The sequence below is a fragment of the Hesperophylax consimilis genome, chromosome 28 (assembly GCF_061612785.1).
Source record: "Hesperophylax consimilis isolate HC1 chromosome 28, BYU_Hcon_1.0, whole genome shotgun sequence".
Taxonomy (NCBI): domain Eukaryota; kingdom Metazoa; phylum Arthropoda; class Insecta; order Trichoptera; family Limnephilidae; genus Hesperophylax; species Hesperophylax consimilis.
Window position 1 is genome coordinate 15,509,785 of NC_142863.1, and position 15,157 is coordinate 15,524,941.

Here is a 15,157-nt window from a genome sequence, read left to right on the forward strand (position 1 = left end):
TCGTTTCACTGGCTCCAAAAGCTGATGTTGGTAAGTATGGAAATAATGGAAAGGAGATGGAGAAGAAGATTAGGAAGTATCTGGCTATTCGGATTTTTCACCTAGCATGACTATAATTTCCATTATAAACTAATAATATTTAATACATTCTTACCAACCTTCCTCTGCTCCATCTCCTGCCCCTATCCCCTCCCTGATGCCAGAAAGGGTGAAAGTTTCACTCGCTCCATTTCTAGCAACGTTTCTATTCTGAGTGGTGGTTTTTCACCAGGGCAATAATCTGCTTGTCTACCACTCAGTTGATTAAAATGAATAAGAACAAATACAATTAAACTCATTATGTGATAACAAATCAATTAATTCTAATCATATAGGCGTGAGTAAGCCATTGAAACAGTTTTAAATATGTTTTGTAAGCCCACCTAAGACCAAAACAATACTCTTGTTATTTTTATTTGGTAAATCATCCTTAACGTACGACGATGCGACACGCATGTTTGGTGGTAAAAAAATCTGGTTCTTTGCTTAAATTTTAACTACGTAAATTGGTTTCATCATCATTGTGAAGTTTTCATTTTGATCAAATAGAGTGGCGATACAAAAAGTGATTAGCGACTTCGGTTTCTATTCAAATCTACATTTAAGAATTTTCTAGTGTGCATTTTTAGTGGTCACGAATCAAATATTTTCTTGAATGATTATTAGTTCCTCGTGTAAAAAATAATCGAAGGCATTACATTATTTTTAAACTAATTACGCAGTATAAGTAAAATAATTTGAAAACAGTATTTGAATCTTCTATCGTTGGCATTGAATTATGTTTTAATTTCGTGCACCAAAAAAATGTGTTCCATGCTACATTATTGGTAAATGTAATGATGTCCATCATTATTTTATTAAATTTATAAGTTTTTACGAGAGCCGAAAGCAGTATCAATTGACATAATATCAATTATTGCAATATTAGGCTAAACAATTTTAAAAAATCCAATACTGCCAAGCGAAATAATGTCATTCATTTATTAAAGAATATCTTTTCCCACAAATTTTAAAATTAAAAATTGTGGAAAGTAATTTTATTCTTACTGCATATTTTTATCCAAAAAATCTTTTTATTTCTTTGCATCTTTACGAAATTCAAAAAATTAATTTTGAACTTCTGTGATATAATATTTTAGTCTGCGAGAGGTATTTGCTTCTATGATATAATACTTTTGCCTGCGAGAGGACAGAATTTATGCAAAGAACCTATTTTCGTAAATTGTTGTTTGTGTTTCTATTTTGAAATAGCCAAAAACCTTTGTTGTACTTATCTAGGTTTTGTATTCACTGGACAGTGCTTTGGTCGGATTCTGATTGCTATTTTCGTGAATAGCTAACTTTACAATTTCAAATATGCCCCGCTTTGATATGCTGAAAAAATAAATTTATTGTTTATTTTCAACACTGACATCACCGATCGTCTCTCTTTTTCCGGTGTGTCAGGTAAACGTAACCTATGTTTTTGAAACTTCCATCTAAAATCCTTAAATGACACGATAATCGTATAGTTATTTGAAGTTAAATTGTTCAAACAATCATTTAAAAATGTTTCTTAACCATCGTATATCTTTATTTCAGCTCAGACGCCATTCACAAACATGTCCGACGTTGAAGTGTGAGTAGATTTCATGCCTCCTTATAAAATGTCAAATGCTCGTGTTTAAAGTTCGCTAAATAGTTAAAACATTAGCGCAATTGATTTAGTTCAAGTGAATTGATAAAATAAATTAAGTGTTAATTTATATTAATGTCAAGAAGTGACCATTTTGAGATGATAAACATTGATGTGACATGACAACAGGCTCACTTATCTGGCTGAACCGAACATAACCCTATATAAATCTGTCTGGTTGTTGGATGTAATTAATTTTAAAGTGGCGATGGCTCCTGTGTTTTGTGCGAATTACTAAGGGATTTTGTTATGTTTTTAGTGAAGCTCCCCCCGCGCCAGTTCTGGGTGGAGGACCCCTTGACGTGAACACAGCCCTCCAAGAAGTCTTGAAGACCGCTCTGATCCACGATGGGCTAGTCCATGGACTTCACCAGGCCGCCAAGGTTCTTGACAAGTAAGTAATTCGTCACATTGTATTCTAAACATTCCATTTGTCATAATTAAAAACATTTTTAGGTTAGTTCTCAGTGCAAGTGTTTCGCATAAAATGACTAAATCACTTCAAATTACGAGTCTCAAGAAGAAATAATGTCAGTTTCAACCATTTGGATTTTTTAACACATACTGTAAAATAACTGTATTACGAGTATTTGTTTGTTGTTTCCTTTTACTTAGTTTGCTCAAATAGTAAACTATTTTGTTAAATACAGCTAGTGAAATGTGAACAATTTAAATAACTTAAGCAATAGTCTTCTTGATGGTTAAAATTACTGAAGATTTCTAGTCAAACCTTTGTAATTCAAGAAAACATCTTAAAATCTGATCACCGATACTATCAACATCATTTTAAAACTGTCTAATAAGTGTGGCAATGAATATAAAACAATATTTGCTTTGATCTGACCTGTTCTAGGTTGGATAATTGCAGAAATATCATCCGGTCCCTTGTAGCCGGGTGGTCTAGCTTTGTTGCCCACATCAATGCACGTGTCATAGTACCAACTGATCACGAGTTGATCAACTGGTCTCCCATTAGTGCTACATTCATCCTTACCTTTCACCCTGCAGACGAATAGATTAACTTCTTTAAGGTTATAATTTCTAGATCTATGAGCTAAGATTTTGTCCACTCTGTGTAATCACACTTTGTTGTTGTTTTTTTTGGCTGCTCTGATATAACTCTGACCTCAATGACGTGAATATGTACATGTATTTTGTGCCCCTACAAAATTTCCTAGAAGAAAAGTACTTATCCTCAAATTTATCAGAAAATGCCATGGGCCTATAGCAAAAATCTAACATAGCTCTAACCACATTTTGTCCAATTTGCAAACGCCCGCGAGTTCATGCTGGCCAAAATGTGGCCAATTTGAAGAGATATTTTACAACATTTATTGGAATTATTTCTTTAGCTCGAGCTCGTTGGAGTCTTCGATTAATCATAAAGCTAACTTAGTAGTTTCACATTCTAACAAAAGATGTCTCACATTTCTTCAGACTTGTTATTGACATCAAATCATTGATCATGTGTTTACATATTTAAAAATCAGAATTTATAGCAGTCCTTATCAACTAGGCCATAGACAACATACAGAAGTCATAGTATTATTTAATATTGCTCCAATTAGGTACTACAATTGGCAATTTTAAAGTAAATAATAAGCAAAATTTGTGTTTTTTCCCTTCAATCACCCTTGTTCTATTTATCGATGCTACACTAGTATGACATATTAATAAGTATTTGTTGCATGTTCTTTCCAGGAGGCAAGCCGTGCTGGCTGTCCTCGCCGAGAACTGCGACGAGCCCATGTACAAGAAGCTGGTTCAGGCCCTGTGCAACGAACACCAGATTCCTCTCATCAAGGTGAACAAACATACATCCTAATCTACTCAGTGCTAGTGCTGTGTTGACAATTATTCTTAAAACTCCTTTCAAGTCTTTAGGAAGTGTTGGAGAAGGAGACGGTGGTTGGGAAGTACCTAACAATTCAAATCTTTAATTTAATCACGTTTTCTATTCTGAATTATCTCTGAGAATACTTACCACTTCTTTCTAGTCTAATAATCACTGAAAACTTTGCCATTGGTTGTGACACTTTTAACTAGCTAGTAAAATAAATCTAACCATCACACTGGGGTAGGCAGAGAAGATGGACTCCCAAACAACTCGGTCTTAGCACACACTCCTTACTTCATTCACATTCATACATCGTACATACCCTACTGTTATTCTGACTATGACTCAACTCAAGCATTTGACTCATAAGATGGTGTCAAATCTTCCTCGGGCATCCCAGACTTACACACACTCACAAGCTGAACTGCCAAGTTGAACCACAACTTATGGGAAAGGAATAAAGCAAACAGCAAATGGCATGAAATGCCGCTGGTGGTTGCTTCCCATAATTCGTAGCTCAGCTCGCGTTTCGGTTCGTAGATGTATTAGCAGCATAATACAATCTCTTTACTGTATTATTTGAACTGCTGGCAATGAATATAAAACAATATTTGCTTTGATCTGACCTGTTCTAGGTTGGATCATTGCAGAAATATCATCTGGTCCCTTGTAGCCGGGTGGTCTAGCTTTGTTGCCTACATCAATGCACGTGTCATAGTACCAACTGATCACGAGTTGATCAACTGGTCTCCCATTAGTGCTACATTCATAGATGTTAATTTTCCGAAGCTCATAGATTGCTGTGTTTTGATTGGATGGATGATAATCAAGTGTTATGTTTTCAGGTTGACAACAACAAGAAGTTAGGAGAATGGGCAGGACTCTGCAAGATCGACAAAGACGGCAAAGCCAGGAAGATTGTAGGATGCTCATGTGTTGTCATCAAGGTAATTATAATCATATTTCTTTTTAGTTGTGGCCCATTGGGCGTCTTCACTCTGGAATTACACTCAGTATAATATGATATATGCTAAGGAAATTCCATTAGGAATATGAAACCGAATGTCAGTCCATATCCTCGCTATGTGCCACATTTCTTGACTCAAATTTAAGCAGGCTAAATCTGCCTCTCAAGCCTTGGTAAGCCTCAGAATTGTTCCCCTTTTAGACGCCGAGGCGCTAGCAGTAACGAATGTCAAATATGATGTTTACATGAGTAATTACATTCCCATCTCACTGGAATTTATGTAAATTGTCTAATTTTATCAGAATATATTACATTCATAGAGCGATGATGGATGTTGATGTTGACAATTATTCTGATAAAGTATTTATCAGCATCGGGACAGTGTTTTCAACAATTTGTTTATTGAAATATCATTAATAGTGCATTGACTCCAGCAAAACTTGAAGACTGGAGCATATAAAACAGAAAAATATTTTTTAAGAGTTCAGAAAGGCACCTCTCATAAAAATCGAAAGTGGAATCTTAAGTTTTATGCCCAAGCGATGCCGATTTTGTTTTGTACATTTTTCGAAGAATTCAAGTCAAAATCGCATCGCAAATTATTCTAAAAAGGAAAATATTAGAATGCTCGCACATTCTTCAGAGAGACTCATCGGCAGTGGATCACTGTTAAAATCATAGGCAATATGTGTAATATTGCTGATATCATCTAGGCTTACGACCTGTATGCAGATTATGTTCCAAGCCACGCCAAGCTCGACATTTCAACCAAACCTCTCTTAAAATCAACTGTTATACCGGGCCTATGTACTGTGTACTGATGTGATACGAGAACAAAAAAACTTGTTGCAAGCGCTTCACTGTTTCACCGAAGGATGTCAATAACTTGTTCCACACACCGTACAGCTAGTACATTAGGCATTTTCCAAATACTGAAAAAATAATTTAGCAGAGTATAATAAAGTGTATCGAATCATTTGTGCCTAATAATAAGTTCAGACTTTTCCCTTAACCCCTAGGAGGCAAGTAAAATTTTGTAAATATCTCAAAAGCCAAATTTAACATTGAAAATTAGATTGTTTGCTTAGGAGTTTTCATGGACAGTAACAAAATGCATTAAAATTTTCTAAAACTTAGCTCAACACAATGCACACTGCAAATGTAGCCAACCGCACAATACCGGTTAATATTCAACTATTGCTTGATGCGTCTTGTTCCCACTTGTCTATTACACGCCTAGTACCGTCACAAAGCTAATACTATCTGTTTACCCTTTTGTGTTTTTTTACGAATATTGTTTTGTTTGTTGCAGGACTTTGGTGAGGAGACTCCAGCCCTGGATGTCCTCAAGGACTACCTCAAGTCATCCAGCTAGGCTTAACATTTAGATTTATTTCTATTTACCAACAAAATAAACCAAAAAAAATGATAAAACACCATGGCATTTTAATTATTTATCCCCTTGTCGACTTTACCCTTTGACACACGTAATGAAATGCTGACTTATATCAAAATCAAAAACGTTTTATTTTAGTCTACAGAGAGCTGATATGAAAAAGTTATATCCGAGACCCATAATAAGTAAGTCCCTTGGTGTTATTTTTCTTAGGGACACCTTTGGGAGACAGTAATTTGTCGGTATTGTTTTGTAAATAGTGGAAACATCACAGACATAATGTCTCTATTGGAAACATGAATTATTTTCAACCTAGAGACACAATAAATTAGAAAATCTAATAGGCAATCTAACAGTTTTTTAATCCATCTATATTTTGTCGAGTAACGGTCAATGCATAGATAACTATGTTGACCTGTAAGTTTTTTTTTAGTGAAATTTTCTATTGACCCTCAAATGAAAAGCTTGCTTTTGAACGTGAGTGGTTTATTTATGGTTTGAACTGAGCAAATAGTCTAGAAGTTATACCTATGTGAAAGAAAACATCTTGGTAATTCATGCAATTGATCAATTTCACCAGAATTAAGAGAAAAATTATCATATTTCGGGTGAATGGACACACACAACAACACTCTTATATGAGTTTTTTGTTCAGTTAAAACGCCGAATCCACTGAAATAAATTAATTTGTTCATTAATATGAACAAATTAATTTATAATAGCCAGAGATGTGCTTTATTTCAAATAAATCCATTTCAAATGGAAATGCAAAATGGGTATTTTGCATTTTAAATGCTTTTCTAAAAGCCATTTTGCATTTTAAATGCTTTTCTCAATGCATTTTCCATTTTAAATGCTTTTTTGCAACATTCTTCCTACTATCTCCACTCATCTTTTTTTCATAAGCCCCAAATATCAGTCGGTCCTCAACCTCGCTATGAGAGATAATTTACATTTGTCAAGTTGCTTTCTGGTCGCCCTGGCAATTGAGTGATACCATTACAAAAAATACTGATTCAAAAACTGAACATGGGGCCATGACGCTGTAATATTAACTGCTAAGTTTCTATGTTTTTACTTTGGCAACATTAGTCCCGCGCAAATTTTTTGTGGTTTCATAATCTGTCGTCGTGGTGTTTTTGGATTTACCATCATGTATAATGTTTTTTCTACATTGATATCCATTAAAATGACAAAAATGTTTAAAAATTATATAATTATTTTATTGTTTGACTTGAGAAACCATTTTGCATTTTCAATGCATTTTGAAAATAGGTATTTTGCATTTAAAATGCTTTTGTAAAAACCATTTTGCATTTTGCATTTTCAAATGGAAAAATTTTGACCCATTTCCATTTTGCATTTCAAATGGTTTTGGGTACCCATTTTGCTCATCTCTGATAATAGCTGATGTGTACCTGGTGTTGCTCGATTTTTCTCTACTTTTTATAAATATAATATGCATGTATTACATATATAACAATATAATAAAATAAACCTTCTCAATATAATAAACCTTCTGGAAATTCTCTAAATGATGTTGCGTAGTTTAGAAGAACTAAGCGCACAGACAGACGTGGATAGCGACTTTATTTTAGTAAAGTAAAGATTAAAATTCCATGGGCCTTTTCAAGAAGGTATATTTATATTTCAGATTTATTCCATGCAGAAGACGGAGGAACGAATGAGGCCTAAAGGCCCGTTTATAATAGGAATAAGCGGTAAGAATAAAGGCCCGTTTATAATAGGAATAAGCGGTAAGAATAAGCCGTAAGGCCCTAGGCCGTAGAAGTTGGAAGATAGGAAACCTGTGTATCCGTTTATAATAGATGGCAATAATCTCTTATTTTTTTCCATAACCGAAAAGATGGTCCAACTTTATCTTTTGCGGTTACGGATTACAGAAAGCTGAGATATATACTGAGATTTATGTATTTTCGATCGATACTCTATGGCAGGGGTGCTCAAACGGTCGATCGCGATCGACCGGTCGATCGCGAGTACTTTTTGAGTCGATCTCGAGAAAATTTTCCCATTTTTCATGCCTTATTTTTTATTATTTATTTGTAGCTTGTAAGACTGAGTTACTGAACGTAGTGTTCTGAAACAGCTGGAAAATTTCGTATTCGCAATGTTTGGGTCAACTTATTTGTGCGAGTCTGCATTTTCTGAAATGAAGATAATTAAGTAAAAATATCGCAATCGACTAACTGACGAACATATGTCATCGTGCTTGTGATTAGCACTCGGTAATTACGTACCATCGTATGAAAAGTCATTATTTAGTTTAGAAACTAGAACTCGTTTGTTTTTTGTATGAACCAATAAACTTGCAATTTTTAATAAATATTAGTTTTTTCATCGACTTTTTAGTGCAGTTCTCCACCTACCTTGACTAAAAAAATGCATATTGCGAACTAATTTCTGTTGTTCCTCCAAATTCTATGTGGATTCGTGGCCATGCAATTATGGAACGTCCCTATATATACACTTATACCTGCGCCACGATACACCCTACCTACATAGACGACAATTCTGTATATGCACATACTTGCAGTCTCTCAGAGTCGATCGATCGGAATCTAATAATATTGAGGTAGATCGCCAGCAGTTCAAGTTTGAGCACCCCTGCTCTATGGTATCTACTATTTGACATAATGGTTTATTTATGTATTTGACAATTGAACAATAATATTTGTGTTGTAGAAGTCCTAACAAATTATAGAAATTGGTCTGCGACATTCTTGTAAATTGATCGTTGCCTACTGTCGCCATGTCTTTTTACAAATTATGGAATTGTCCTGTTTTCTTCCTTTTATGATTAATGGGACGCACACTCTAACGTCGTTTTTTCCTTATTTTTTTCGTCAATTGTGTGTCTCCTATTGCAGCGTATGCTAGCCCCAGAATCGACAAAAACATTCCACATGCAACGATATCTGATGAATCCATCGTTTCATTATTTATTTATATAAAACAATATTACTTTTATAAGATGGAGGAAGAATATACTCTCGGTTGACAGTTGACATTGACAGGTGACAGCGGCATAGTCACTTCTATGGACGTATTCTATTCTATTCCTATTTCAATTATAAACGATGATCTAAAATATTACGGATTACGGCACCGGCCTATTCTTACCGCTTATTCCTATTATAAACGGGCCTTTAGCCAATTGTTGGACATTGTTATTAAAAACAAACCTTCAAAATTAGTTCAATTTTTAGATTTCTGGCTGTCTGCACAGATTATTAAGTTTTAACTTATTTTTATTTCAAATTTTTTTATAACGGGAAATAAAAAAAAAATAAACTTGACTTTTTAATTTGATTTCCTTTTCACTGTGAGTGGTGTTTTATGTATCATAGACAATCTCGCTATATTTTTTAACTGTTGGTAACATTCTTTGTCTATGGTTTAGCTAAACTTCTTTGTTTCCTTTTCCGCAAATTTCTGCATGTCATAAAACTTTTTGGCGCTGTGCTGGCTGGCTGGCTGTTGGAGCTACGATCACTTCCTATAATTCCATAATCGGGGTGGAGACTTCGATGCAGATTCGTCGCAGGACTTTAATGTCATCAACAATGATGGCTTTAAGATATAACGGGTAAGCTTCCACCATTAAAATCATGCTATTTGCTACGACGAAAGTTTCCCAAATTTTTCGTTTTTCTTGAGCCACGTGGTAAAAAGCCGGTATTTTAAAGCTTATAATAAGCAATGGTTCAACTTTTCAACCGTTTAAAGGTGAAATTAACTGGCACTGTTCGTTACTTTACGTGATGAGCCATTTTTGTAGATTATAATTTAAATACGAAATCTACCCTGTTTTAATGATGATTACATAGTTCAGCTGAATTTTGTATTGATGACAACTCGACAATGTCTTTCGTCCCTATCTGATCAATAATTTTCACATGTCCATGTTTAAAATGAGGTTACATTATTTTCTATTACTAATATGGTACCTTTGTATTTATTTATAGGAGTCTCCATAATTCTTGAGGTAGCAACTCATCGCACCGAGGACAAATAATCGTACTATGTAAGTAATATCAGTATAATATTTATGAAAAAATTATAATTAGATGTTTGGCACACTAAAGAAAGCGTTTCCCCTTGCGTCTCGCGCAGCTCTGCAAAAGGTTTTTATGATGATAACATAGTTCAGCTGAATTTTGTATTGATGACAACTCGACAATGTCTTTCGTCCCTATCTGATGAATAACTTAATTTTCCCAACTTATTGTTCTCATTTGATTTCCACTTATGATCAAAATTATTTATTTACAGGTGCCAACATTTGAGCCTGGAAAATGCAACCAATCATTGTAAGTATTTTCTTATCTAGAATTTTATAGCCAAAACATTATATTTCTTGCAAGCGGGGAGTAGATAAGGTTTAATGCTAGTTATATTTGCGAAATAGTACATAACTTATCCATAATATTCAGGCTAGTGAATAATAATAATAATACACTTCGAGGTATAACAATACTAGAAAATAACGATAGCAACAAAATAACTAATGTTCGGATCGTTATAAAATATAGCACAATGGCGATGCACTGCAGTGTGGAATATTTGAAATCTGATGAACTCACACAGTCCTTGTGTAGATGAGCAATATGGTTGAAATTACCTTTTGTTTTTAAATATTTCTGTTCATTTTCCAAAGAGCGTAATTTGCCTCATTATTCCTACAAAAAACTATTTCCGAAAGTTCATAAGTAGGAGATTTTACACATTAAAACAGGTAGTCACTTCATTTTTTTGCTGGGCTTATAAAAGACTTATTATAATTTAAAGGTTGTTTTCTTTATTCTATTTTAATGTTTATTTAATTAGCATCTAATGGTACGTATACATTTGCGAACTGAGCCCTCGAATTACGGGAAAGGAACAAAGCAACTGCAAGCGGCGTTTTGCACCATTTGCCGTTGCTTACTTCTTTTCCCATAAGTTGAGGTTCAGTTCAACTCGCGTGTGTATACGTAGCGTTAGGGATCAATTTTCAAACCCAAAACACATTTGCCTTACAATTTATTTATTGCAGATATGTACATTTTGCCAGAATTTGTGAATTTATTGCAATAAATATTTTTATAGATTGAATTTACCCACTAATGACCCTAGCTATGTAAACTTCCATTCATGGAATATCTACTACTTATGGATGTGCAACTGTTTCTAGTTTGTCCAATCTATACGAATATGTGCATTTTAAGTGTAGCAGTTAATTTATACCTGTTTTTAAATACAGTTTGTGGCTTAAATGATGATAACATAGTTCAGCTGAATTTTGTATTGATGACAACACGACAATGTCCTTCGTCCCTATCTGATGGTCACAAATTAACATTTTAAAATTTTTTTTAACTTGTATATATAAAATACATTTTTCTACAGCGTTCTTTATTTATTTTCAGTTGGCCGATGTTTTCTACTTCAACATTGAAAGAATTTGAACAGCTGCACAAAATGCCTGAGTTGATATTGCGTAAGTATAAAATTTTAATCATTTTTATTCGAGTTATTCACGGCATACCACTGCTAAACCAAATCTTGCAATTTCAAATAGATTTGCTGTTTTAAATGCATTTCAAAATAAAATACGGTTTTTGAAAGCAGACGAAATATAAAATATTGAACGCAAACATACTTAAACGTGTGTAAACTGGAATTATCACCTTACAAAACTAAAAAAACATTTTAAACAAGGGTTTTATAAAAGTTAAACTTTTAAATCACTATAATACAAAGTGAGAAAAGTCTAGGGACAGATTGTTTCGAAGAATTTGAACAATACATCAATGTTCATTTTCGGGTTCTGTGAAAGTCCTTTTCAAGTTCTTTTATTATATCATTATAGGCTAGTTGCTTGACAGAATTCAGATAATAACAGAACTTGAAAAGTATCTTTAAAATTTGAAGAATTGTTCAATTTCTCCGAAACAACCCGTCCTTAGGCTTCATTTTCGATTTATATCTTAGAATTATAATATTTTAGTCAAAAAGTTGGTTGTTACTGCAGAGGTTTGTTAATGAAGAGGGAAAAAAATCAAAACCAAAATGATGATTAGAAAAGTAGTGGACCGAACAAATAAATGTTGGACGAAAAATATCTGATTCAAATATAACAATTTTTTTTCGCAAAAATCTTAAGATACTGTCATTACAATGTTTTATGTCTTATTTCCAGGTGGCTTTAAACGATTTGATGCTTATCAAATAACATAGATGACTGCTATAATATGAAATGGTGAGAATTTGTCTTTTTTTTTTAAAATCAATAACTGATAGTTTTTTTTGTTCATCTCAGCAAAACAGTTTGTAGTTTTCTAATCAAACAATATCAGAGATTTGACAGAAATTTAATGATGATATCCAACAGGCTCCCTCATCCGATAGAACCCAATAATACAATTGTGACGATGATACCTGGTTATGTCTGATTTATGTTCTGCTTCCTACTGAACGTCTTATTTAAATTCTTTTACCCGTCTTCTAACTATTTACCATTCTTCCACAGAGATTGGAGATGTTGCAGAAGTTAAATTCCCTATATTTGCGGTAAGTAAAATCATTTCTTTTGCAGAATAATTTCCTATAGCTAAGTTATCAGTTCATTTATATTCTGCGGACTTTATACCCATCCCATGATTTTATTCAGATTGTCATTGAGAAAGTTTTGATTTTACACCATGTTGAGTTATAGGGATAGTGGATCTATGCACAGTCTTAACTGCTGGTTTAAACTAAGTGTCCACATCGTATCGGACGGATCACGGCTAACGGATTTATTAGGCGTAATGCGTCCTCTGTAAAAAGAGAGATAGGCTATGGTTTCGCCAACTTTTTCATTCCTACTACTGCAAATCTTATCAACGCACGACAGTGCCCTGACTTTGTTTTTACCTACACACCAAACTTCCATTGCATAGCTGCATTGATTGTCTGTACAGTTTGGTTATAGCTCGGTGACAGTCAGAATGCTTCCATGCACATATCCTTTTGTATCAATCCTGTATGGTTACATTTGGGAGCATTACTAGTGTACATTTTGTGGATACAAAAATATTTGTAAATAGTTTGTTCCCCCCTTTGCTGCCTAGTTTGTTGATTCAAGCTGTATCTTCAATAATTGTCCTTTGATGGTTTTCACAAAAATCTTGCTGTTATAATTCCAAGTATCTAATATTTTATTTTTTGTGCAGGTCCCCACGTGGTGCTGGTACCAAGATGAACTCACAAAAACAATATTTTTTTACTGTAAAAAAAAAGATCAAATAAAGAATACCCAATAATTTTGTTTTATTTTTTTTTTGTGTATAACCACAAACACATTATTTTACTTTGGAAAAAAACACGGGTCCGCAAGTAAGAATGATCGCCCGTTCCGTATATGAATTTCTATTGGCGCCCTTACACGGTTGGTGCAGTGGGAGCAATTTGCACAATTCCAATGCCTTTATTCTCAGGGGATTTACACTGGTCAGTTTTGTAAAAATCAACCTTGCAAATAATTTCAATAAGTCGCAGGTGACGAAAATGCACGTGGCAAAATAGACCAGCTTTCTACATTTGCCGCGGCTAAGTCACGCTTTGGCCATGTTTCGCACGTTTCTGTGAAGCATTTCAAAATTGAGTCTGGTTCGATGTTAATCTACTGAAAATAGAGTGGCTGTGTGATGAATTGCTATGAACGACAGGGTGACTAATCGCATGACGAAAATCGATAGTCTAAATCCCCAATTACTCCATGAGGGAGGGATGCTGATTTCATACTGACTTGTGAAGGAGCGGGCTTGTTATTTTACGCTTGGAGCAATACCAAACATCAAAAAAGTTTATTAAATTACTTGATAAAATGAATGATTCTTGCAATACTGGTAGGTTGCTTTTTCCTCACAAGAGTCCCAACTGCTCCCGTCTGGAGCCAGTGAGACTATGGCATCCCCAATTGGGGGATGTTGTGAGGCTGAAGGTAAGTGGGGAAGGGAAAGAGGAAGGTGGGGAAGTACCTGGCTATTCAGATCTAGTCACTAAACACGGCTAAAGTGAATACCTCACAAGAGTCCCAACTGCTCCCGTCTGGAGCCAGTGAGACTATGGCATCCCCAATTGGGGGATGTTGTGAGGCTGAAGGTAAGTGGGGAAGGGAAAGAGGAAGGTGGGGAAGTACCTGGCTATTCAGATCTAGTCACTAAACACGGCTAAAGCCATTTGGAGCAACGTTTCAATTCTGAATGGTGGTCTTACACCAGGGCGATACTGGTAGTATCTTCCACTCTGGAACGTGCCGCGAATATACTACATATTATTTTAATTAATTAATTGTGAAATAACACAAATTAATCAAATAAAATTTATTTGCGCAAGCCGGGTTCGAACCCGCGACCTTCGGAATGGCAGTCCAATGCGTTACCACTGGACTATGCCGGCCGTCATAATGCTGGTGCACCAAAAGCATTTAATTTGGTTATACATTCTGACGGCCTCCATGGTCTAGAGCAGAGGTTCCCAAAGTGGTCTATGTAGACCCCCAGGGGTCGATATCGGCTTGCTGGGGGTCTATGTCAGCGAGAAAAAAATTTGGGGGTCCACGAGATTCAAATGGGGGTATATACGAGCGGATCCCCATTTACCTCAAGTCAACATTTAGGAGTTCCGTAAATGACACAATACACCTAACACAAATAACACAGTTTGCGTAATATTAATAATTGACTGAGAAATTACTTATTTGATATTTGTATTTTTATATTTCGTAAAGTTGTTTATTGAGGTATATAATAAAATTATACGTTCCTTTTCTTGTCAGTATTAATATATTCAAGCAAATCGGAAGCCGCGAATTTTCCTAGATTCCCAACTTGTTTTTGAAAAACGTCCAGGGTAATAATGACGTTCAACATTTAAATGTACTTCACACAGACTTCAAAACTAAGTTTAAGGACATTTTGGCTGTGGAATGTTGAAGAATCGGATATCATATGACAAGAAGAACTGACCGGAATAAGCCCTGACAAAGAACTTAAGGCGCAGTTCTGTAGGGCCAGCTACAGAAAGAAATTCCCGTTGCTTATCCTGCTCCATTTTCATTTGGTGTAATACCTCACAAGGGCGCCCCTGTCTGCACAGTGTAAAGACAGAGGAACTATACCCGCCACCCGGTTGTTGGACAGGCAAGGTAAGGGAATCTTCTTACGAAAAAGAGAAATGATTATCACATGGGAC

General features: G+C 34.9%; 1 protein-coding gene, 1 long non-coding RNA gene and 3 other non-coding genes across 5 annotated transcripts; all 5 read left to right on the forward strand.

The window, feature by feature from the left end:
• Nucleotides 1-1,436: 1,436 nt before the first annotated feature.
• On the forward strand, nucleotides 1,437-5,954 carry RpS12 (ribosomal protein S12). The gene is made up of 6 exons (XM_089648776.1): nucleotides 1,437-1,485; nucleotides 1,621-1,657; nucleotides 1,974-2,108; nucleotides 3,416-3,518; nucleotides 4,397-4,498; nucleotides 5,831-5,954. Exons 2-6 carry the CDS (start codon nucleotides 1,641-1,643, stop codon nucleotides 5,891-5,893), a joined length of 420 nt encoding a protein of 139 aa, XP_089504902.1. The 5' UTR covers nucleotides 1,437-1,485; nucleotides 1,621-1,640; the 3' UTR covers nucleotides 5,894-5,954.
• A 3,418-nt stretch (nucleotides 5,955-9,372) lies between these two features.
• On the forward strand, nucleotides 9,373-13,224 carry LOC149410247 (uncharacterized). The gene is made up of 7 exons (XR_016305038.1): nucleotides 9,373-9,524; nucleotides 9,904-9,962; nucleotides 10,211-10,248; nucleotides 11,347-11,417; nucleotides 12,120-12,179; nucleotides 12,450-12,490; nucleotides 13,135-13,224. It is a non-coding gene; the product is annotated as an uncharacterized LOC149410247 (long non-coding RNA).
• Nucleotides 9,742-9,828, forward strand: LOC149410248 (small nucleolar RNA snR60/Z15/Z230/Z193/J17). The gene has a single exon (XR_016305081.1). It is a non-coding gene; the product is annotated as a small nucleolar RNA snR60/Z15/Z230/Z193/J17 (small nucleolar RNA).
• LOC149410249 (small nucleolar RNA snR60/Z15/Z230/Z193/J17) lies at nucleotides 10,060-10,146 on the forward strand. Its single transcript, XR_016305078.1, has one exon. It is a non-coding gene; the product is annotated as a small nucleolar RNA snR60/Z15/Z230/Z193/J17 (small nucleolar RNA).
• LOC149410250 (small nucleolar RNA snR60/Z15/Z230/Z193/J17) lies at nucleotides 11,184-11,270 on the forward strand. The gene has a single exon (XR_016305080.1). It is a non-coding gene; the product is annotated as a small nucleolar RNA snR60/Z15/Z230/Z193/J17 (small nucleolar RNA).
• Nucleotides 13,225-15,157: the final 1,933 nt, after the last annotated feature.